Source organism: Trachypithecus francoisi, unplaced genomic scaffold (assembly GCF_009764315.1).
Source record: "Trachypithecus francoisi isolate TF-2019V2 unplaced genomic scaffold, Tfra_2.0 Lachesis_group16, whole genome shotgun sequence".
Lineage (NCBI taxonomy): Eukaryota > Metazoa > Chordata > Mammalia > Primates > Cercopithecidae > Trachypithecus > Trachypithecus francoisi.
In genome coordinates, this window is record NW_022681461.1 from 34,213,531 (window position 1) to 34,235,765 (window position 22,235).

At 41.5% G+C, this 22,235-nt stretch overlaps 2 protein-coding genes across 8 annotated transcripts in view; one reads left to right on the forward strand and one right to left on the reverse strand.

The window, feature by feature from the left end:
• SPATA6L (spermatogenesis associated 6 like) overlaps positions 1 to 22,235 on the reverse strand; it is an 81,530-nt gene that overhangs the window by 50,793 nt on the left and 8,502 nt on the right. Inside the window, exons 3-6 of one of the 7 annotated variants that reach the window (XM_033237234.1) lie at positions 17,424 to 17,711; positions 17,201 to 17,262; positions 12,873 to 13,010; positions 8,372 to 8,420 (exon numbers count right to left, since the gene is read on the reverse strand). In XM_033237234.1, coding sequence (XP_033093125.1) covers positions 8,372 to 8,420; positions 12,873 to 13,010; positions 17,201 to 17,262; positions 17,424 to 17,661 — 487 coding nt within the window. In that variant the 5' untranslated portion in view covers positions 17,662 to 17,711. Of the gene's footprint in view, positions 1 to 6,622; positions 6,687 to 8,371; positions 8,421 to 11,906; positions 12,176 to 12,872; positions 13,011 to 13,137; positions 13,294 to 17,141; positions 17,263 to 17,423; positions 17,712 to 22,235 lie in introns of those variants that run through there. The other 6 variants (XM_033237235.1, XM_033237238.1, XM_033237237.1 and 3 more) reach the window with 6 other exon arrangements.
• Positions 13,262 to 16,236, forward strand: PLPP6 (phospholipid phosphatase 6). Its single transcript, XM_033237244.1, has one exon. The coding sequence runs from the start codon at positions 13,354 to 13,356 to the stop codon at positions 14,242 to 14,244; it is 891 nt and encodes a 296-aa protein (XP_033093135.1). The 5' UTR covers positions 13,262 to 13,353; the 3' UTR covers positions 14,245 to 16,236.

Here is a 22,235-nt window from a genome sequence, read left to right on the forward strand (position 1 = left end):
AATCCCAGCACTTTGGGAGGCCGAGGCGGGCGGATCACCTGAGGTCAGGAGTTCAAGACCAGCCTGGCCGACGTGGTGAAACCCTGTCTCTACTAAAAATACAAAAATTAGCTGGGTATGATGGCAGATGCCTGTAATCCCAGCTACTCGGGAGGCTGAGGCAGGAGAATTGTTTGAACCTGGGAGGTGGAGGTGCAGTGAGCCAAGATTGTGCTACCGCACTTCAGCCTTGGCAATGGAGTGAGAATCCGTCTTAAAAAAAAAACCATATATATATATATAACTTTTTAAATTTTCTTGAGTTCAAAATATATTTAGAAATAGCAAGCCTATGTACAAAGACAAGAATAAAATTAAAATAAGGACAAGAATAAAATTCAGATCTTTAAGATAACTTAAATGATATATTAGGTTGGTGCAATTATAACAATTAGAAAATCAATGAAGATAATTCTCACAAAATAACATAACAAGTGAAAACATTTTAGTTCTTTGTTTTTGTTTTGTTTGAACCAGGGTCTCGCTCTGTCACCCAGGGTGGAGTGCAGTGGTGCGATCTTGGGTCACTGCAACCTCTACCTTGCAGGTTCAAGCGATTCTCCTGCCTCAGCCTCCCAAGTAGCTGGGACTACCGGCACGTACCACAATGCCAAGCTACTTTTTGTATTTTTAGTAAAGATGGGGTTTCACCATGTTGGCCAGGCTGGTTTCAAACTCTTAACCTCAGGTGATTTGCCCACCTCAGCCTCCCAAAGTGTTGGGATTACAGATGTAAGCCACTGTGCCCAGCCGTGAAAACATTTTAAATAGACAACAAAAGTAAAATTCTAACTTTGTAGATTTATGAAAAAATTTTGAATTTATAGGACAAAACTTTAAACGCCAAGAAACTTAAAAGCCAAGACAGCCTGAAACTTTAGGTTATCAAAATGAGAGGAGGGAATATATATTTGCCAACCATCACCCCAATGGTAATTTAAGCACTTAGTTTGATTCAGCCTCTAAATTCTTTCTTTTTAATTTTTAATTTCCACATGTTATTGGGGAACAAGTGGCATTTGATTATAAGTTATTTAGTGGTGATTTGTGAGATTTTGGTGCACCCATTACCTAAGCAGTATACACTGCACCCTATTTGTAGTCTTTTATCCCTCACTCCCTTCCCAACCTTTTCCCCTGAGTCCCCAAAGTCCATTGTGTCATTCTTCTGCCTTTGCATCCTCATAGCTTAGCTCCCACTTATGAGTGAGAACATATGATGTTTGATTTTCCATTCCTGAGTTACTTCACTTAGAATAATAGTCTCTAATTTCATCCAAGTCATTGCTAATGCCATTAATTCATTCCTTTTAATGGTTGACTAGTATTCCATCATACATATATATAATGGAATATATATATATATATGTATACACACACACACCACAGTTTCTATATCCACTCATTGATTGATGGGCATTTGGATTCGTCCCACATTTTTGCAATTGCAAATTGTGCTGCTATACACATGCGTTTGCAAGTATGTTTTTCATAAAATGACCTCTTTTCCTGGGTAGACAGATACCCTAGTAGTGGGATTGCTGGATCAAATGGTAGGTCTACTTCTAGTTCTTTAAGGAGTCTCTACACTGTTTTCCATAGTGGTTATACTAGTTTACGTTCCCATCAGCAGTGTAGAAGTGTTACCTGTTCACCGCATCTATGACAACATCTACTATTTTTTGATTTTTTGATTATGGTCAGGCTCTAAATTCTATACAGTAAATTAATTCTCATCGTGACTCTATGAGTCCAATGCAGTGGCTATCCTCATTTTTATGAATGAAGAAACTAAACCTCAAAGAGGAAACTATAGTAATGTGGGCAAGGTCAGACTGGCTAACAGTGACAGGGTTATATTGGAACCCAAGTAGTCTGTTCTTAGGGCCTGCCCTCTTATCCGCAAGATACTTCATTGAAAAATCCTATTCTTCCATAGAGCAAGTTAATTAGGATGCTTGATAAAATAACTACACCTTTTAATTGCCTTCTGGAATGGCATCACGTAATTCACACTTGCTTTAAATATCAAGGACAAAAGGAAATCATTAATGAGTGACCTAGAGAACTGTTCTTATGTTCTTTTATGCTTCATTCCACCTCCCAGGTGGAATGAAGCATAAAATGGGAATGAAATGAAAATATCCCAATTCTTGCAGGATCATTTGAAATGCTGGATTTTTTTCCGAATTTAAAGAGGCTTGAGAGAATCAGTGTTCTTACAGATGTGACCCATCTCAGAGAGATGTTTCACCTTCCTGTTTTTTAAGATTCAGGTAGAAACATAAATGCAGTAAATCAACTTGGGTATTGAATCTACTTTTTAAAAGGCCAAATGCCAAAGGCATCATTTTTTATACCCAATTGCCTTGATGACTTCCTGAGACACATAATTGCTCAGTGACTACCCTAATCTATGCTACCTCTGTAGGTACTGACTCACTCTTTGCCTAATTTCAAACTCTTTAATCTACCTGGTATGTTAGCCTGAGACCTAGCCTGCTCCCATTCTGACTTCTACCCAGGATGGCATCAGCTCACCTGGTACTTATGTCTGGTCCTTTCTCTATATATTGCTATTATCTGTGACCTTGGTCCTAATTCTTTCAACTGAGTAACATCTCAGTTGAAAATTTCATAAAGCTTAAAAATGTAATTAAAAGTCACACCATCCACAAACCTTTCACCCTTAAGACATTGGGAAAACAAAAGGGCAAACTAAATCTAAAGCAAACAGAGGAAAGAAAATAATAAAGATTAAGCAGAAAGTAATGAAATAGAAAACAGAAAACCAACACAGAAAATCAATACATCTAAAAGTTGGTTGTTTAAAATGACCAATAAAACTGACAAACCATTAGCTACACTAACCAAGAAAAAAGAGAAAAGACTCAAATTACTAAAATCAGAAATGAAAGAAGAGACATTACCACTGATTTTACAGAAATAAAATTTTGTTTGTTTGTTTTTGAGATGGAGTCTTCCTCTGTCGCCCAGGCTAGAGTGCAGTGGCACAATCTCAGCTCACTGCCACCTCTGCTACCCAGCTGAAGCAATTTTTCCACTTCACCCTCCCAAGTAGCTAGGATTACAGGCAAGCGCCACCAAACCCAGCTAATGTGTGTGTGTGTGTGTGTGTGTGTGTGTGTGTGTATTTTTGGTAGGGACAGGGTTTCACTATATTGGCCAGGCTGGTCTTCAACTCCTGAGCTCAAGAGATCCACCTGCCTTGGCCTCCCAAAATGCTGGGATTACAGGCATGAGCCACCGTGCCCAGCATAGAAATAATTTTTTTTTTTTTGAGACAGAGTGCTGCTCTGTAGAGTGGTATGATCACAGCTCACTGCAGCGTTAAACTCCCTGACTCAAGCGATCCTCCCACCTCAGCCTGCTGAGAAGCAAATACCACAGGCCCATGCCACCACACCCCACTAATTTTTGTTGTTGTTATTGTATGGATGGGGTCTCCCATAAAAATATTTTTAAGGGAATACCATGAACAACTTTATGCCAACCAATTAGATAAATGAAATGGAAAAACTCCTAAAAAGACACAAACTAATAAAACTGACTTAAGAAGAAACAGAAAATCTGAAGAGACTTATAATGTGTAGAGAGATTAAATTAGTAATCAAAAAACAACCCAAAGACAAGCCCAGGTCCAGATGGCTTCACTGGTAAATACTACATTAAGAATTAATACCAATTATTCACAACCTCTTCCAAAAAAATAGAAGAGGACAGAACACACCCCAACAGATTCCATGAAGTTAGCATTACCAAAACCAGATGAAGACATCACAAGAAAACAAAACTACAGACCACTATCTCTTATGATTGTAAATCCCAAAATCCTCAATGTAATACTAGCAAACCAAATCCAGCAATATACAGAAAGGCTAATATACCATAAGTTGGTTTAGTATCTAAAAATCACATATCAATGAAATAAAGGATAAAAATCACATGATCATCTCAATAGATGTCAAAAAGGCATGTGATATGTAGAAAAGGAATGTGATTCAACGTTCCTTCATGATAAAAGCTCAATAAACTAGGAATACAGAGGAGCTTCCTCAACCTGATACAGAGCACTTATGAAACACCATACTTTAATATTACAACTAATGGTGAAAAACTGAATGCTATTTCCCCGCTATCAGGAAATAGATAAGGATGCTCACTTTAACTGTTTCTATTCAATTCTGTACTGGAGATTCTAGCCAGGGAAATTAGACATGAATATGAAATAAAATGCATACAAACTATAAAAGAAGAAGTAAAGCTGTTTCTACTTGTAGATGACATAATTTTGCATACAAAAAATCCTAAGGAATCAACAAAAACTACTAAAACTAATACACAAGTTCAGTATGTTTTCAGGATAAAATATCAGTATATAAAAATCAATTGTGGGCCAGGCGCAGTAGCTCATGCCTGTAGTATCAGCACTTTGGGAGACCAAGGCAGGATGATCGCCTGAGGTCGGGAGTTCGAGATCAGCCTGATTAACATGGAGAAACTCTGTCTCCACTAAAAATACAAAAAATTAGCCAGGCGTGGTGGTGTATGCCTGTAATGCCAGCTACTCAGGAAGCTGAGGCAGGAGAATCGCTTGAACCGGGGGGCAGAGATTGCAGTGAGCCGAGATCATGCCATTGCACTCCAACCTGGACAACAAGAACAAAATTCTGTCTCAAAAAAAAAATACAAAAACAAAAACAAAATCAATTGGATTTCTATAAACTTGAACAAATCTGAGAATGAAATTTTTAAAAATTCCACTTACAACAGCTTCAGAGTACTTAGGAATAAATTTAACCAAAAAACGCAACACTTGTAAACTGAAAATTATAAAACATCATTGAAAATAAATCTAAAGGCTAGGCAAGGTGGCTCTTGCCTGTAATCCCAGCACTTTGGGAGGCCGAGGCGGGCGGATCACCTGAGTTCGAGATCAGTCTGACCAACAAGGAGAAACCCCGTCTCCACTAAAAATACAAAATTAGCCAGGCATGGTGGTGCATGCCTATAATCCCAGCTACCTGGGAGGCTGACGCAGGAGAATCACTTGAACCCGGGAGGCAGAGGTTGCAGTAAGCAGAGATCGCACCATTGCACTCCAGCCTGGGCAACAAGAGCGAAACTCCATCTCAAAAAGAAAAAGGAAAAGAAATTTAAAATAACCTAAATAAATGGAAACACATTCCACATTCACGTTTCAAAAATATTGTTAAGGTGACAATACTCCGCAAACTGATCTACAGTCAATGGAATCCCTATCAATATCCTAGCTGGCTTCTTTGCAGACATTGACAAGCTGATTGAAAAATTCTTATGGAAACTCAAGTGACCCAAAATAGCAGTCTCGAAAAAGAAAACCTAAGCTGGAAGATTTACACTTCCTGGTTTTGAAATGTATCACAAAGTCATGGTAATCAGGATTGTGTGTTGGCATAATGATAGACATATGAATCAACAGAATAGAACTGAGACCCTAAAAGTAACCCTTCACATTACTGTAAGCTGATTTTCAACAAGGGTACCAAGACAATTCAATGAGGGAAAGAATGATCTTTTATCAAATGGTGCTAAGACAAATGGATATCCATATGCAAAAGAATGAAGTTGGTCCCCAACCTCACACTGTCTACAAAAATCAACACAGTATAAATCACAGATCTAGATATAAGACCCAAAACTATAAAACTGTTAGAAGAAAACACAGATGTAAGTCTTCACAACCTTGACTTAGGCAATGGTTTCTTAGACATGACACTAAAAGCACAAGCAACAAAGGAAAAATAGAAAAACTGAAATTCATCAAAATTAAAAACTTTTGCATTTCAAAAAATACCATCAAGAAAGCGAAAGACAATTCTAGAATGGGAGAAAATATTTGCAAATCATATATCTATCAAAGGTCTTGCATCTAGAATATATAAAGAACATTTACAGGCCAGGCATAGTGGCTCACGTCTGTAACCCCAACATTTTGGAAAGCCCAGGAGAGAGGATTACTTAAGACCAGGAGTTCAAGACCAGCTGGGCATCATAGTGACATCCTGTCTCTACAAAACAAAAACAAAGACAAAAACTAGCTAGGCATGGTGCTGTGTGCCTGTAGTCCCAACTGCTTCAGAGGCTGAGGTGGGAGGATCACTTGAGCCCAGAAAGTTGAGGCTGCAGTAAGCTATGATCGTGCCACTGCACTCCAGGCTAGGTGACAGAGTGAGACCCTGTCTCAAAATAAACAACAACAAAAAAAAGACAAATGATCCCATTAAAAAGTAGGCAAAGGATCTGAATAGACATTTCCCCCAAAGAAAATACACAAATGGCCAATTATCTCACGAAAAAATGTTCAACATCATTAGCCATCAGGGAAATGCAAATCAAAACAATGATGAGATACCACTTCACACCCACAAAGATGACTACCAATCAAAATGACAGATAATAACAAGTGTTGGCCAGGATGTGGGAAAATGGAACCCTCATACATTGCTGGTGGGATGTAAAATGATTCAGCTGCTTTGGTAAATAATGTGAAACTTCCTTAAAAGGTTAAACATACAGTTACCATATTGAAACGGGAAAAGCTCCCTTTTCCCCCTCTCAGGACGTGCGATGCGGGTGTGGCTTGCTTCTTCAGTGCTCCGCCGCTCAAACCTCTAGAGGAGCAGACAGAGGGGGACAGGCTGTGGGGTTCCGACCCCATGGCAGTATCTAGGGGTGAATGTTTACAGCTCCTGAAGCCCCAGTGGGTGTGTGTTACAGGGTGCTCTTTTAGTTTACCGTCTATAGGCAGCTTGTGTTAGTCAGCTCAGTTAGACCCTCTACCCTGTTGCAAGGACATAGGGGCTTTCTGTATCCCCGGGTTTCTTGCCCTGGTGTACTGGAAGAATCAGATCACACATGGGCTTGGAGAATGAGTGTGAGGTTTTATTGAATGGAAGTAGCTTTCAGCAGATGAGGGAGCCAGAAGGGAGATGGTTTTCCCCTGGAGTTGGGCCACTTGGCGGCCCCGGCTCTCCTCCAACCGCCCCGGCCAAACTCCATGTTGTTCTGCCAGTGCCAACGTGCTCCTCTCGATGTCCAGCGGCTTCTCTCTCTGCCTTGCTAGGGTCTCGGGTTTTTATAGGCACAGGATGGAGGCGTGGTGGGCCTGGATGGTCTTGGGAAAAGCAACATTTGGGCGGGAAAGCAGGAGTGCCTGTCCTCACCTAGGTCCGTGGGGATGGAACCCTAGCCAGGGATTACACCCTTCCTCTACCCAGCACTTCCCTTCCTCCTTCCATATTATTTAAAGGTACCACTCTCTTCTTTTCCCAGCATTCCTGTATCAATATGACCCAGCAATTTCACTCCTAGGTATACCCAAGAGGCATTAAAACATATGTTCACACAAAAACGTATACACAAATATTCACAGCATCATTATTCATCATAGCCTAAAAGTGGAAACAACCCAAATGTCCATCAATTGATGACTAGAAAAACAAAATGTGATATATTCATCCAATAGAATACTATTTGGCCAAACAAAAACTTAAGTTCTGGCACATGCTATAATATGGATGAACCTTGAAAACATTACACTAAGAAGTCAATCACAAAGAAGCACATGTTACATAACCTCATTCATACGAAATATCCAGAATAAGCAAATCTATAGAGATGGAAAGATTAGTGGTTACCGATAGCTAGGAGGGTTGCTGGGGAATAGAGAGTGATCGCTAACGGGCATAGGGCTGCTTTTTGTAGTGATAAAAATATTCTAACTTAATGAAATACACAAAAACAATTTTTATAAATAAACAACCAAACAGAATCATACCATCCCCATCAGAGCCCATCTATATTTAGTTGTTTTTTTTTTTTAGATGGAGTCTTGCTCTGCCACCCAGGCTGAAGTGCAATGGCATGATCTCGGCTCACAGCAACCTCCACCTCCTGGGTTCAAGTGACTCTCCTACCTCAGCCTCCCAGGTAGCTGGGACTATAGGCATGTGCCACCACATCTGGCTAATTTTGTTGTATTTTTGGTAGAGATGGGGTTTCACGATGCTGGCCAGGCTGGTCTCAAACTCCTGACCTCAAATGAGCCACCCACCTCGGCCTCCCAAAGTGCTGGGATTACAGACGTGAGCCACCGTGCCCGGCCAAGCCCATTTATATTTAGGAAGGGTATGTAGCAGAATCAAAAATGTGATTCAAATTTTACATAGGCTGTCTTGAAATAAATATTTATCAAACATGAACATATCACAGTTTAGAAAAGAGCAGACTTAGTCTTTTGGTTTTTTGTTTTGTTTTTCAGAGTACCTACTTTCCAAAAGGTCTACTACAGCTCCAGGATCTACTGCACTTTCAAATACCTGCAGAGAAAAATGGAGACAATAAATTTTCAAAGTTGTATTAATAAGTGCATATAGAAACTGTAAATGCCAGGTGCAGTAGCTCACACCTGTAATCCTAGCACTTTGGGAGGCCAAGGCGGGTGTATTGCTTAAGCTCAGGAGTTTGAGACCAGCAACATGGTGAAATCCTCCCTCTACAAAAAATACAAAAGATAGCTTGGCATGGTGGCTTTTGCCTGTATTCCCAGCTACTTGCGGGGCTGAGGCTGGAGGATCATTTGAGCCCAGGAGACAGAGGTTGCAGTGAGCCAAGATGGCATCACCACATTCCAGCATGGGAGAAACAGTGAGACCCTGAGAAAGAAAAGAAAAGAAAAGGAAAAGAAAGAGAGAGAGAGAGAGAGAGAAAGAAACAAAGAGAGAAAGAAAGAAACAAAGAGAGAAAGAAAGAAACAAAGAGAGAAAGAAAGAAAGAAGGAAAGAGAGAAAGAAAGAGAGAAAAAAGAGGGAAGGAAGGAAGGAAGGAAAAGAAAGAAAGAAAGAAGGAAGGAAGGAAGGAAGGAAGGAAAAGAAAAGAAAAGAAAAGAAAGAAAGGAGGGAGGGAGGGAGGGAGGGAAGGAAAGAAAAGGAAGGGTAAATTAAATTCTTCCAAGTAATTAACATATGTGAAAGCCAGTCACATAACATTTTAGAACTCAGCAGATGTATCTTTAATAAGTGTCTGATTAAAAGTTCAACAAGTGATTATAGAATAAATGAAGGATAGTTAACACAATAAGTGCAAAAAAAATCTCAATTAGATAAATCTACCACATGCTAAAAATGTCATCAACTTGACCTAGCTCTACTGTTTGTTGCTAAAAGCCCATTTTGAATCAACCTCAAAGAGTCTTGTTTGACTACCTAGAAAAACATTCTGTATACAACAGATACTCATTAAATGTTAACTGAATGAATGGTTTCTCTTCCCAAGCAATTGGTTGTGCTGAAAAGGAACATAAAAAGAAATTTTACCTATGTGTAACACAAAACAAAAACTAAGTACTAGCAGCTACACTCACATAGAATAAGAAAAGAAAGAGAGAAGAGTCTCAAAAGTTTTAAGTGTATCTTGAAGCACAAGAAAAACATTGTAATATCTGTCTAGCCATTGCCAAATCTTTATATTTTGTTCTTGAAATAAAAGGGCCTGGGATAGGATTGAAATAAAGGTACACCATGCCTTTCCCCCTAAGCTCTAGGCCCTAAGAAAAACAAAACGTTTTCAGCAGGGCTTGATTTCAGGCTTCAAAGTTCTGATTTAAATGGTATTTAAACTTAAACAAAAATGAAAGTGTCTCATATAATCAATTTTTGTCCTACTGACTGGATTTATCAAGCAAATGTGGGTAAGTGGGTTTTTTTGCCTAAATTATTTTAATAATCCTTTCATTTTACCCATTGTTATGAGCTGAATTGTGTCCCCCCAAAAATTCATGGGATGAAGTCTTAAACCCAGTATCTCAGAATATGACCTTAGTTTGCACATAGGGTCACTGCAAATAAAATTATGTAAGTTAGAATAAGGTCATACTGGGATAGGGTAGGCCTCTGAAAAGACTGGTGTCCTGAGGAGGGGCAGAAATTTCAGCACAGAAACTGTTTTAAAAAAAAAAGAAAAGAAAAGAAAAAAACTTTAGGCAAAATTAAATTTATTTGAGCAAGGAACGATTCATAAACTGGGCAGCACTCAGAACTAAAAGAGGTTCAGAGACCTCTGCTGCTGCATTATGGACAGCAAGCTTTTACAGGCTGACGTGAAAATAAGACAAAGAAAATACATTTAATTGGTTGGAGTGGAAAGACCCTAGTTAGAGATCATTGGCAGTTTCTGATAGGTAAAGTCTCTAGTTAAAGGTTAGTTGGCAATTTCTTATCAGTAAAATCTCTAGTTAGAAGTTCACTGGTGGCATCCATTTGCTAAAAGTCTATAGTTTTACTGTTTACATTGGGCTTCAGTTTGTTTATGCAGCAATTTAAAGCACTGGAGCTGCCCCAGCCTAATGACTTCCCCACTCGTTTTTTTTAACAGTACACACACAGAGTGAATGCCATTTAAATATTGGAATTACACTGCCACAAGCCAAGGAACTAGACCAGAAACTAGGAGAGAGGCCTGGAATAGGTCTTTCCCTAGTGCCTTTAAAAGGAATATGTCCCTGCTGATACTCTGATTTCAAGAATTGTAGCCTCCAGAACAGCAAGACCATGTTTCTGTTGTTTAAGCCACTCCATTTTTGGTACTTCTGTATAGCAGCTCTAGGAAACTACCATCCATATCTAAGGATTTTCTCAAGTATGATCTTGGGGAGTAAATGATCAACATGAACTGCTTGAACAATGGCTCATATATTCTTATGAGTAATTTGTTTACCCAAATGCCTCAGAAAATTCCATTTTGAATTAAACAGAAGATCCAAGGAAGAGAAAATATTTTCACCGCCTGCTGAAAGTAGTTGCAGCTAGAGAAGGGAACAGATACAAGGTCGCTAAAACCAACAGGAAGAAAGGAATATGAACCCAAACAACTCATGTAAGAGGACAATTAATTGAGTGAATTTTATAAAATGAAAAAATGGTTCCATGATTTGTTTGACTAGTAATCTCAAATGTACAGCTTTTCAACAGAGCAGAAGTGGCATCTGAAATGTAACTCAGGCTCATTCTTCTTTTTGACAAATCAAGGAGGTTGGAGTTATCTAGTTGTGTGCTTCTATGATTTTGTATCTTTGGGCTTCTTATAAAAATATTTTTAAAGACTTTTGCAGGCCAGACGCAGTGGCTCATGCGGTAATCCCAGCACTTTGGGAGGCTAAGGTGGGCAGATCACTTGAGGCCAGGAGTTTGAGACCAGCCTGACCAACATGGTGAAACTCTGTCTCTACTAAAAATACAAAAATTAGCCTGGTGTGGTGGCAGACGCCTGAACCTGGGAGGCGGAGAGTGCAGTGCCCCAAGGTCTTGCCACTGCACTCCAGCCTGGATGGCAGAGCAACACTCTGTCTCCAAAAAAAAAAAGAGGCTTCTACAGAGCAAATTCAAAATTGATATAATAAGAAAATTATTGGGATGGGGGAAGACTGCATTTTTACCACCAACTTTTTACCACTTCTTTTTTTTGAGAAGGAGTCTGTCTCTGTCTCCCAGGCTGGAGTGCAGTGGCATGATCTCGGCTCACCACAAGCTCCGCCTCCTGGGTTCCTGCCATTCTCCTGCCTCAGCCTCCCAAGTAGCTGGGACTACAGACTCCCACCACCATGCCCGGCTAATTTTTTGTATTTTTCAGTAGAGACGGGGCTTCACTGTATTAGCCAGGATGGTCTCCATCTCCTGACCTCGTGATCCGCCCGCCTCGGCCTCCCAAAGTGCTGGGATTACAGGCGTGAGCCACCGTGCCTGGCTCTTTTACCACTTCTAACATCTAAATGGGAGAACTAAGTTCCTTTAGATTCTGATTATATGTACCAAGGTTATAGCCATTTATTTCTCTCCTCTTTTATCCAGCCCGTTTTGGTACATTCTTCATTTAAATTAATAGGTTGTGATTTATAAAAATACTACATACAATCTTAGCCCTTCAGAAAATTGATCTTCATCTCCTCTCTCAACCTCAGGTTGAAACAGATAGGTCACTTTCTGGGCATCAATTTCCAGACCTTTAAAAATGACATGCTCTACTCTGTAGCCTTCCTTCTCCCCAGATTTCCCTTAGTGACATTGTTTGGGGCAACATCATTAGACTTATTAAAGTTAAAACTGATTCCATCTCTAAATTCCAAAACAAAAATGTTAAGAGATTGTCAGTGATGACATAATAATAACATCAATATTCTATGAAATAATTTAGTGGCAAGAGAGCTGGTAATGTTTTGATTATTTATATCACCATGTTATTCACCAGAATGGAATCTAGCTTTTATCACTGTAGCTTAATAAACCAAGTATGAGTTGAGGAAAGAGTAAATCTGAACAGCCTTTTTATTTTGTTACAGGATTTTAATTACAGGATTTAACTAATTTCATTTTTTTCATTATTTTTCTTGGTCTAACACAGTTTTTTTCTAAGGTCCACAGTTTATTAATAATCCCTTTCATAAATGTAATGCAACTACCTCTAACACCTCCAAAAACATTCAGAAATGCTCTCCTTGCTCTAGTTAAAAAATGCCATGGGAGTGCCAAGAATAGGAAACATCAACCGGGGTATTTAGCACTAGATTGACAGAACTTGGCTCAGACCTGCATTACAAAAGCAAGTCTTCCAACTGTGGTTTTGCTTCAAGGCCGACTGCGGTTTTGCACTATGCTGAAGTGCTTTTGGATAATTTTTTTGAAGGAAATTTACAAAATAATGCTGTAAGAACTGTGTTCTTTATAAGAACTCTTAGGTTACCTTCAGACAACAAAAGCCAATGAGAAAGTCAAGATCACCTTTTCAAATCTCATGCTCTGCTGAATCATAATGGGGAACGCAGAGGGAAAGCTGTTTGTCTCCAGGTACTGATTCAGGAGGTAGACCCCGAGGTACACATCTTGCTTGCCAGGCAGGAACACCCCTGGGCAAGAAATCTTAAAAAGAAAGAAAACAACAAACAAGAGAGAGAAAATAGGCTTTCCTTTGTTTTGTTACACGGGGCTCTATTTCTTTTAAGCTCCTACAGACACTGACATTTTCCCCATCACCTCATTCCCTCACCTGTACCTCTCAGCGCCAACGTCCTCCCTCCCCTCTGCTCTCCTCACATTGGAAATTCCAGTTCCCTCACAGGTCTCCACCAGGTGTCACAATCGCGCTCTCGCCGGCTCCTCTCCCCGCCCCTCCAGGATGGTAGTGCGGAAGCGGAAGAGACTGCAGGGCCGGGAAGCCTCCGTTTAGTCCGGCCTGGTCCCGGGGTCCGGGCCACCATCCGCGATGCCAAGTCCCCGGAGGAGCGTCGAGGGACGGCCGCTGGGCGTCTCCGCTTCGAGCAGCAGCAGCAGCAGCCCCGGCAGCCCAGCCCATGGCGGCGGTGGCGGCGGCAGCAGGTTTGAGTTCCAGTCCCTGCTCAGCAGCCGCGCTACCGGCGTGGACCCCACCTGCGCCCGGCTCCGTGCGTCGGAGAGCCCAGTACACCGCCGCGGCTCCTTCCCCCTGGCCGCGGCGGGCCCCTCCCAGGCGCCCCCGCCTCCGCTGCCCGAGGAGGACCGCATGGACTTGAACCCGTCCTTCCTGGGCATAGCCCTGCGCTCCCTGCTGGCCATCGACCTGTGGCTGTCCAAAAAGCTGGGGGTGTGCGCGGGAGAGAGCTCGTCGTGGGGCAGCGTGCGACCCCTTATGAAGCTGCTGGAGATCTCGGGACATGGCATCCCCTGGCTGCTGGGCACCCTCTACTGCCTGTGCAGGAGCGACAGCTGGGCCGGGCGCGAGGTGCTGATGAACCTGCTCTTCGCCCTGCTGTTGGACCTGCTGCTGGTGGCCTTGATCAAAGGGCTGGTCCGCAGGCGCCGCCCGGCCCACAACCAGATGGACATGTTTGTCACTCTCTCGGTGGACAAGTACTCCTTCCCGTCGGGCCATGCCACAAGGGCCGCCCTGATGTCGAGGTTCATCCTGAACCACCTGGTACTGGCCATTCCACTGAGGGTGCTGGTGGTTCTGTGGGCCTTCGTCTTGGGCCTCTCCAGGGTCTTGCTGGGGCGGCACAATGTCACCGACGTGGTTTTTGGCTTTTTTCTGGGCTACATGCAGTACAGTATCGTGGACTATTGCTGGCTCTCACCCCATAATGCTCCGGTCCTCTTTTTACTGTGGAGTCAACGATGACACTATCTCATTGATGATGGCACCAGGAGGTCTGAAAGTTGCCACATTCGATGATGCCAACCTAAACCAGCAGCCATCCCGCTTGTCCCTCTTAGGCATTTCAGGCTTCCTTTGGGATTTCAGGTGTCCCACCATCTTGATGTGCTGCTAGGCTGGAGCACACGCTGGCCATTACTGAACACAGCCATATTAGGGAAAGCAAAAAACCCACTATTGCATATTTATTCAACAACTGTTTGTGTCTCCAGGACAACTGCAAAGAAACCAAGCTGAGGTGGTTATACTGTTGCTGTTAAAAGTTGGTATCAGTAAGATTTGTGTTTTGTGGTAATCCCTAAATCAACATACCACTTGTAAACTGAACTTTGAGAAAGAAACATGATGTTCATTCTGTAAATATACATGCAGACAGGCCATGTACTAATCCTAGTCCTTTTCCTGAGGTAGATTTTAAACAGTATTTTTAAAGTTCAAGACATAGGTTTTTCTAGTTTATTCCCTGAAGATCTGTTGCCATAGTTGGGAGATTTCTTCTTAATCCTGATTTTCTTGGTAAGCTTTTTTACTTCATTTTCTCTTTATTATCTCTATCCATATTTGTGGATCGCGTAATGGGAAAACAGATTATAATACTTGTCTTTCTCTCCTCTCCCTCCACCCCTCAAAAGAGCTTTATGTATTTCCCACTACTCCCTGTCTTTTAGCATTCAGAGAAGAAGCCAAAAACTTGCTTAAAGAGGAAACACTTAAAAGGTAGGCATATCTAAGATGCTCATAGAAAAGGAAGAATGGGACATAACCCCATGCTTATTTCTGTTTACAACCTAACATGGCATGAGAGAGGGCAGAGAAACTAAGTTGCTGGGGAGAGTCAGAAGAACTGAAAGTTTGGGAATAGGCTGACCACATATTATGCCAGTGACCAGTATGACAGGAGGGGCCCTGCTGCCAGTCATCTCCACTGAATAAAGAATAATGCTCCTCTATCAGGGTAATAAAATGGGAAAAGAACGTCTTCTCAATGTAAGAACGTAAGCTTTCTCGTATATACCTGTATGCTACAGTTTTTCACATGGAATTCCGTTTTCTGAGGTACAGCACATTTTAGGTAACAGTATTTAACTTGAAATTCATCAGGGGAGTCTGCTGCTGTACCAGGCACAAGGTATAATTCCAAAATTTCTGTTTACATTGATCTTTACATTTAAAGCTGTTCATCCATGGTGCCTCCCCAAATCATATGACCAAAGACCACCAAACGCAGGGTAGACTCTGCTCATTATTCTTTGACCCAGAAAGACTGGAGAAGGCATGTGCTTTAAATGCTGCTCTACCTGAAAAGAAATCCTTTAAATTACCTATGGAAGTGATGTCCTCAGATAATCTTAATGACTGTTTTGGCATTTATAAATAGAAATTATTATGGACTTTGATCTACCATACTGAGGTTCGGATAGGAACCTGGAGAATGGCTGTAATAAGTGGTTTTGATTGAGTGAAAGCATGAGCTTGTTCAGAGTGAGGGACACACTGAAAAAGAAACAGCCATGCCTCAAAATCAAATCATTTGCATTCCCACAACATCCTGAACACCGACTACCTCTTCCCTTGCTAAAGCAGCTAAACTGTGAAGCTCTAAGTGGGTTGGGTTTGTTGTTTAACCTTAGTGAGATCCTTTGTTTTAACTGCAGCAATATTCAGGCCAGATATTTGGAAGCAAATGATATTTCCTCTTGCAGTGTCCACAAATCTGAATATGAGGGGCATGAAATTAGGCTTACCATCTAGTTCATAATTACAATTTTGGAATTCCCTGTTTTAGTTGCTAGGGCCTGAGTTTTCTGACTTTTAAAGCATAGATCAATTTCACCTGATGTTTTTGAAGCATCCTAAGTACTGTAGAGTAGAAAACTGATTTATTTGTGAATTGTACACTGAGGAATGCCTTTTAAAAATCAAAATAAAATTAACCAATAATGGTGAATGAAGTGAGATGAAAACTTGCTTAATTTTTGCCTTGATGAGGAGGGAGACTGATTTATCACTTAGCTTCTCAAGAGTTCCTTCATCTTCCTGCACAATTTTTAGAGCTTAAAACTGGTATAGCACGACTTAATATGGTCTACCCCTATTTGCTGTCAGCAAAGTGGGACAAATCCAGGAAATTTTGATCACCTTTCACACCCACATGTATGATGAAACCACAGCATTTGCCAATTGTATGGAGGTCAACCAGATTCCGTGACAATTTCCTGTTAGCATTATGCTTGTAATCATAGCCAGGAGAAAAGCCCCTAGAGGAAAGGTGGCATGACATTCTGTTACTAACTACATGGAAGGATTGGAAAATGGAAACTGAAATAAGAGAGAATGATAGACGCCCAAGTAGAAACCATGGAGTCACTCTGCAACAGCACCTCACTTAGGAAAGGTTTGGTAATTACAAAATATTTGTTGATCGATTGATTTCCCTTTTGGAATTAGCAAGCCAGAGCCATCACTAAGGGGAGAATAGCATAGGAAAATAACTGATTGCTTCATAGAGTTGGCAAATAATCAGGAAGTGATGGAGCTTTTTAAAATTATTCCCTGGTTATTTAAAGAAGTTTAAAATCCGTTCACAAATCTTTATCCAGGAGAAGAAAATAAAATTCTACCTGGACTTAATGCAGGGTTGTTTGAAAATAATAAAAAAATTCATGATAAAGATAAGAAACATGTTAACTGTAGAACAGAAAAAAAAAAAAAAGGTGGAAACAGGTGGAGCTGAATTAAATGTTAAGAAGTCAGGGAAAACCAATATGGAGAATCTTAAGGACAAAAGTACGATCTGTCCCAGAAGATAATGATGTGTTTGTGGTAAGTGGGGGATGTGGGGGAGGGTTGTTGAAAACCACCTGAGACTATTTAAGAGTCCGACTTGAGGTTAAGGAGAGGGAGTTCATCGATCTCTTACCGCCCGGATCTGCAGCTCCACCACCACCTCCAGAGGCATCGTTCCCTGCGTGGGCGAAAGGACTGGAATGAAAAGATCCTTTTGTGCCGAGCCTTGGACCAATTTTTCTTAGTTTAGCTCAATCCCTAGGGCAAATGTTCCCAGAAGCTTCCCCAGTCCCCACCCCCCTATTCCCCTCCGTCCCCCCCAGCCCAGGTCCCTCCCACCGGGACGGGTCTCTCACACTCGAAGCTGGAGTGCAGGCTTCCAGAAGGCGGAAGCGTGGCGTTGCCAGGGACACTCAGGCGCAGTCTTCCATCGTGGAACGCGCGCGAGGCCCCAGCGCAGACGCACGTACTCGCGGTGCGCCGCTTGGAGGCGCGGTCGCTGTCCCCCACGCAGTGCCCCCAACTGGAGAGACTGGCCCTGTCTGGCGTGGTAGGCGGATAGAGAAACGCCGACAATCCCAGATTTCTTTCCATCAGCTCCTGTTATCCTCAATTACCATGTTTAAATGTTTACCGTTTCCATTCTGAAAGTAGAATGAGATCATAGGTCTGTTATAATTTAAATAGTACACGTGTTTAGTAGCTGCACGACCCCCAAGCCTAGGAATTTCTGTAACAATTCTCATTTAATATAGTTGCCTGTTCCTAAAAATACTCTTTTGCTTATTAAATGTTATGTTTGCTTCGGAAAACATGGCCACCGTCAATAACAAACGTGTGCTAATTAGAAACACAAGGTTAATTCTTAAACAGATTTAAAAGTTAGGTATCCCCTGTTAGCAACAATAAAAGTATGTCAGTCTCTCCATAACGGTGTCCAGCCTTTTCTGGGGTTTAGTTTAAGGCAAGCGTTGAGTAGCCCAATGGGTAGTTACTGTATTTGCCAAAATCACAGTTACACTGTAAAAACTGTCAGAGGTGGTGGGCAGAGCAAGAGTTCTGAATGGGTAGGGGACATTCACTGTATATAATAGACAAAAATGAAGGAAAGGAGCAGGTAGTGGCTCCTAGCAATCCAAAAAATCTAGGAAGGCCAATGCTGTCTCCGAAAAAAAATTAAAAATCCTAAATTGTGTTCAGTCATTTATTACTAATATTTTGCATTAGAGAGTTATACAATTGGAAATAGTGCAGAAGGATGGTCAAAACAAGATTAGGTATTCATTTTGGTAACTGAAGTTTATTTCCCTGGAAGGGAAAAACTTGGTATAATAAGGAAGGGCATATTGTGTCCTTATCCAGTTCCTAGTGCTGTGTCTCTCTGCATACCAAGAGATACAGGTGGGCACCTAGCTACCTATAGTGTACAGATCATTGATTTGTCACTCACAACTTGCTGACACCCAGAGTGATGTGAGACAGGACCTGTGATGATCCTAACAGGTAGGTCACCAACACCAATGCTAAGAAATCAAGGAGAGTGACAAGCAGAACAAATTAATAAATAGCCAGAGTTGTATTGGGAGAGAAGAATCAGTCTTTATTGAGGATCTGCAAAGTGCTAGGGACATTGCATATGCTAATTCATCTCATCCCTATAATAACTCCATCAGGGAGATATTATTATCCCTATTTTATGATGCAGAATCTAAAGCTAGACAGCCTTTTACTAAAAGCCACAGACCTAATAAGGGAGCAGCCACATTTGAATCCAGGTGTGCCCTACCACATCACTGGGTCTGCAACATAGACATCTTGTTGATCTCCAGAGACACAATGTTCCATCCTATGCTCTTCTTAGTCTTAACCCTTGATCTAACTGGTCTCTCCTTGCTTGGCTGCTAGGGCACAGCTCTCTTCTGGTTTCCCTCCAACTTTCTGGCCATTCTTTATTTGTCTGTTTATCCTCCTCTGTCTGGCTAAGCAATGTTTCTAGGTCCTTTCCTTTCCTCACTCTGTACCCTTTACTTAGAGTGTCATCCATTGCAGGCATTGATTAACACATGTACACAGATTTATATACCCCATCAAGACCTCTCTTCTGCTGCCCCTGACAAGGTGGAATCTCAATATCATATCTTATATCATACATATAAATATATGTGTCTCCTCTTTGTAGCAACTGCCATAATAGCAGTTCTACATTTGTTCCTGTGACTGTTGATTACTATGTGTCTCCATAATCTGTAAACTCTGCATGGCTAAGTATTTATACCCTAAATAGGATAGAAGATAATAAATATTTTTGAATATTAAATGCAGAGATGGTCAAGCCAATCTGTGGGGGTTAATGTACATGGGTAAAGAGAGGTCCCATCACATGGGGTAAAAGAAATCTGCAGAATTAGAAAGGACCAGGCACAGCTACTTCTGCTAATCTGCTATGGTTATATTAAATGAGTTGATGGGGATACTTCACACTCTCCTAATTGTCCCCACCATGGTTACCTGAGGCTCTCAGCTGCTGTGGAGATGTGGATACCCAATGCCTGTCACTCATCTTGCAAAGCAATTTATCATTGAGGCTGTCCACCTCTGCAGGGGGCCAACAAAGCCTTTTAAAGATTGGACTGTCACCACTACAAGAGAAAGGCTTTGTTAACTGGGGAGGTACCTCTTGGTGGCAGCAAACAGATTTCAATGAACAACCTCTATTTCCAGAGAGTGTCTGCAGTGCAGCTTGGCCAGTAGTGACATCAGCATTGCAGAAATGATACAGCAGCACATCCTGTTCACATCCTGGCCCCAGACAAGAAAATGAAACATGCCCCAAATGGGGATTTTCCAAAGAGTAAATTAACAAAAAACAAGAATATGGCAGATAATTATGGCTCAGATTTTTTTAACTAAAAAAAAAATTATAAGACACAGAAATCATAAATATTTCATATAGTAAGTATATTCATATGAAAGGAAGAAATTATTAAAGAGACAGCACTAATGGGAGGGGTATGGGAAAACACATTGATAGGAGTGTAAATACATACAATGTATTCGTTTTCTATGGCTACTTAACAAATTTAGGGGCTTAAAGCAATACAAATTTATTATTTAATTTTGTGAGAAGTCCAACACTGGGCTAAAATAAAGGTGCCAGCCGGGCTGCATTCCTTGCCTTTTCTGTTTCCTTGCTTTTCCAGAGGTTGCTCATATTCCCTTGGCTTAATGTTCTCTTCTCTCATGTTCAAAACTGGCTACATAGAGCCAAGTCCTTCTCATGCTGCCATCTCTCTGGTTCTCTCTTTCTTTTCTTTCTTTCTTTCTTTCTTTCTTTCTTTTCTTTTCTTTCTTTCTTTCTTTTTCTTTCTTTCTTTCTTGTCTTTCTTTCTCTTTCTTTCTTTTTCTTTCTTTCCTTCCTTCCTTCCTTTCCTTCCTTCCTTTCCTTCCTTCCTTTCTTCCTTTCTTCCTTCTTTCTTTCTTTCTTCTTTCTTCCTTTCTTTCTTTCTTCCTTTCTTCCTTCCTTTCTTTTTTTTTTTTGAGACAGAGTCTTGCTCTGTCACCCAGACTGGAGTGCAGTGGCGCAATCTCAGATCCCTGCAACCTCTGCCTCCCAGGTTTAAGCAATTCTTCTGCCTCAGCCTCCTGAGTAGCTGGGAGTACAGGCACGTCCCACCATGCCCGGCTAATTTTTGCATTTTTAGTAGAGACAGGGTTTCATCATACTGGCCAGGCTGATCTTGAAATCCTGATCTCAAGTAATCCGCCTGCCTCGGCCTCCCAAAGTGCTGGGATTACAGGTGTGAGCCACTGTGCCTGGCCCCCCTTTCACTTGTAAGGACCCTTGTGATTGTGCTGGAAACACTCAGATAATCCAGGATAATTTCCCTAATTTAAGGTCAGCTGATTAGCAAACTTAATTCCATCTACAACCTTAATTTCCCCTTTACCATGTAAGATAACATATGCACAGGTTTCAGGGATTAGGATATGGATATCTTTGGGGGCCATTATTCTGCCTACCACATATAACTTATCTGGAGAGCAATTTGATAATGTCTATCAAACTGTTTAATTTGACTCAGCAATTCCACCGCTAGGAAGTTATCCCATGGGTATACTTTCACAAAAATATATGGTGCACAATTATTTCTTTTTGAAAAAATACTGGAAACCAACTAAGTGTTCATTAGGTAGGATCAGATTAAATCAGTTATGTTTTAGCCATATGATGGAATATTATGCAGCATGGAAAAAGAATGAGGCAGACAGAGCTATACATTCTAACAGTAAATAGTCTGTAAAATACAGAGTCAAGAAAATGGCATAAAAATGTATACAGTGTGGCCGGGCGCGGTGGCTCAAGCCTGTAATCCCAGCACTTTGGGAGGCCGAGGCGGGCGGATCACAAGGTCAGGAGATCGAGACCATCCTGGCTAACACGGTGAAACCCTGTCTCTACTAAAAAATACAAAAAACTAGCCGGGTGAGGTGGCGGGCGCCTGTAGTCCCAGCTACTCGGGAGGCTGAGGCAGGAGAATGGCGTGAACCTGGGAGGCGGAGCTTGCAGTAAGCTGAGATCTGGCCAGTGCACTCCAGCTTGGGTGACAGAGCGAGACCCCGTCTCAAAAAAAAAAAAAAAAAAAAAAAAATGTATACAGTGTGCTGCCATTTGGGAGAGAAGGAGAATATTATATCTACATATATGCTTAGAATATTCCTGAAACAATATGCTAGAAGCTGCTAATAATATGTGCCTCTGGGGAGGGACCTGGGATAGGGAGGCAGAGAGGAAGTTATTTTTTCATTGAATATCTTTAGGTACTTAAAAAATATATTTTTGCCAAGTACTTGCATTATTTAGTCCAAAAAGGAAACCACATTAAAACAAGTAGAAAACGTGGCCGGGCGCGGTGGCTCAAGCCTGTAATCCCAGCACTTTGGGAGGCCGAGACGGGCGGATCACGAGGTCAGGAGATCGAGACCATCCTGGCGAACACAGTGAAACCCCGTCTCTACTAAAAATACAAAAAACTAGCCGGGCGAGGTGGTGGGCGCCTGTAGTCCCAGCTACTCGGGAGGCTGAGGCAGGAGAATGGCGTAAACCCGGGAGGCGGAGCTTGCAGTGAGCTGAGATCCGGCCACTGCACTCCAGCCTGGGCGACAGAGCA

What these genes read in the sequence shown, in the direction of transcription:
- PLPP6 (XM_033237244.1), top strand. Translation starts at nt 13,354, where the DNA reads ATGCCAAGTCCCCGGAGGAGCGTCGAGGGACGGCCGCTGGGCGTCTCC.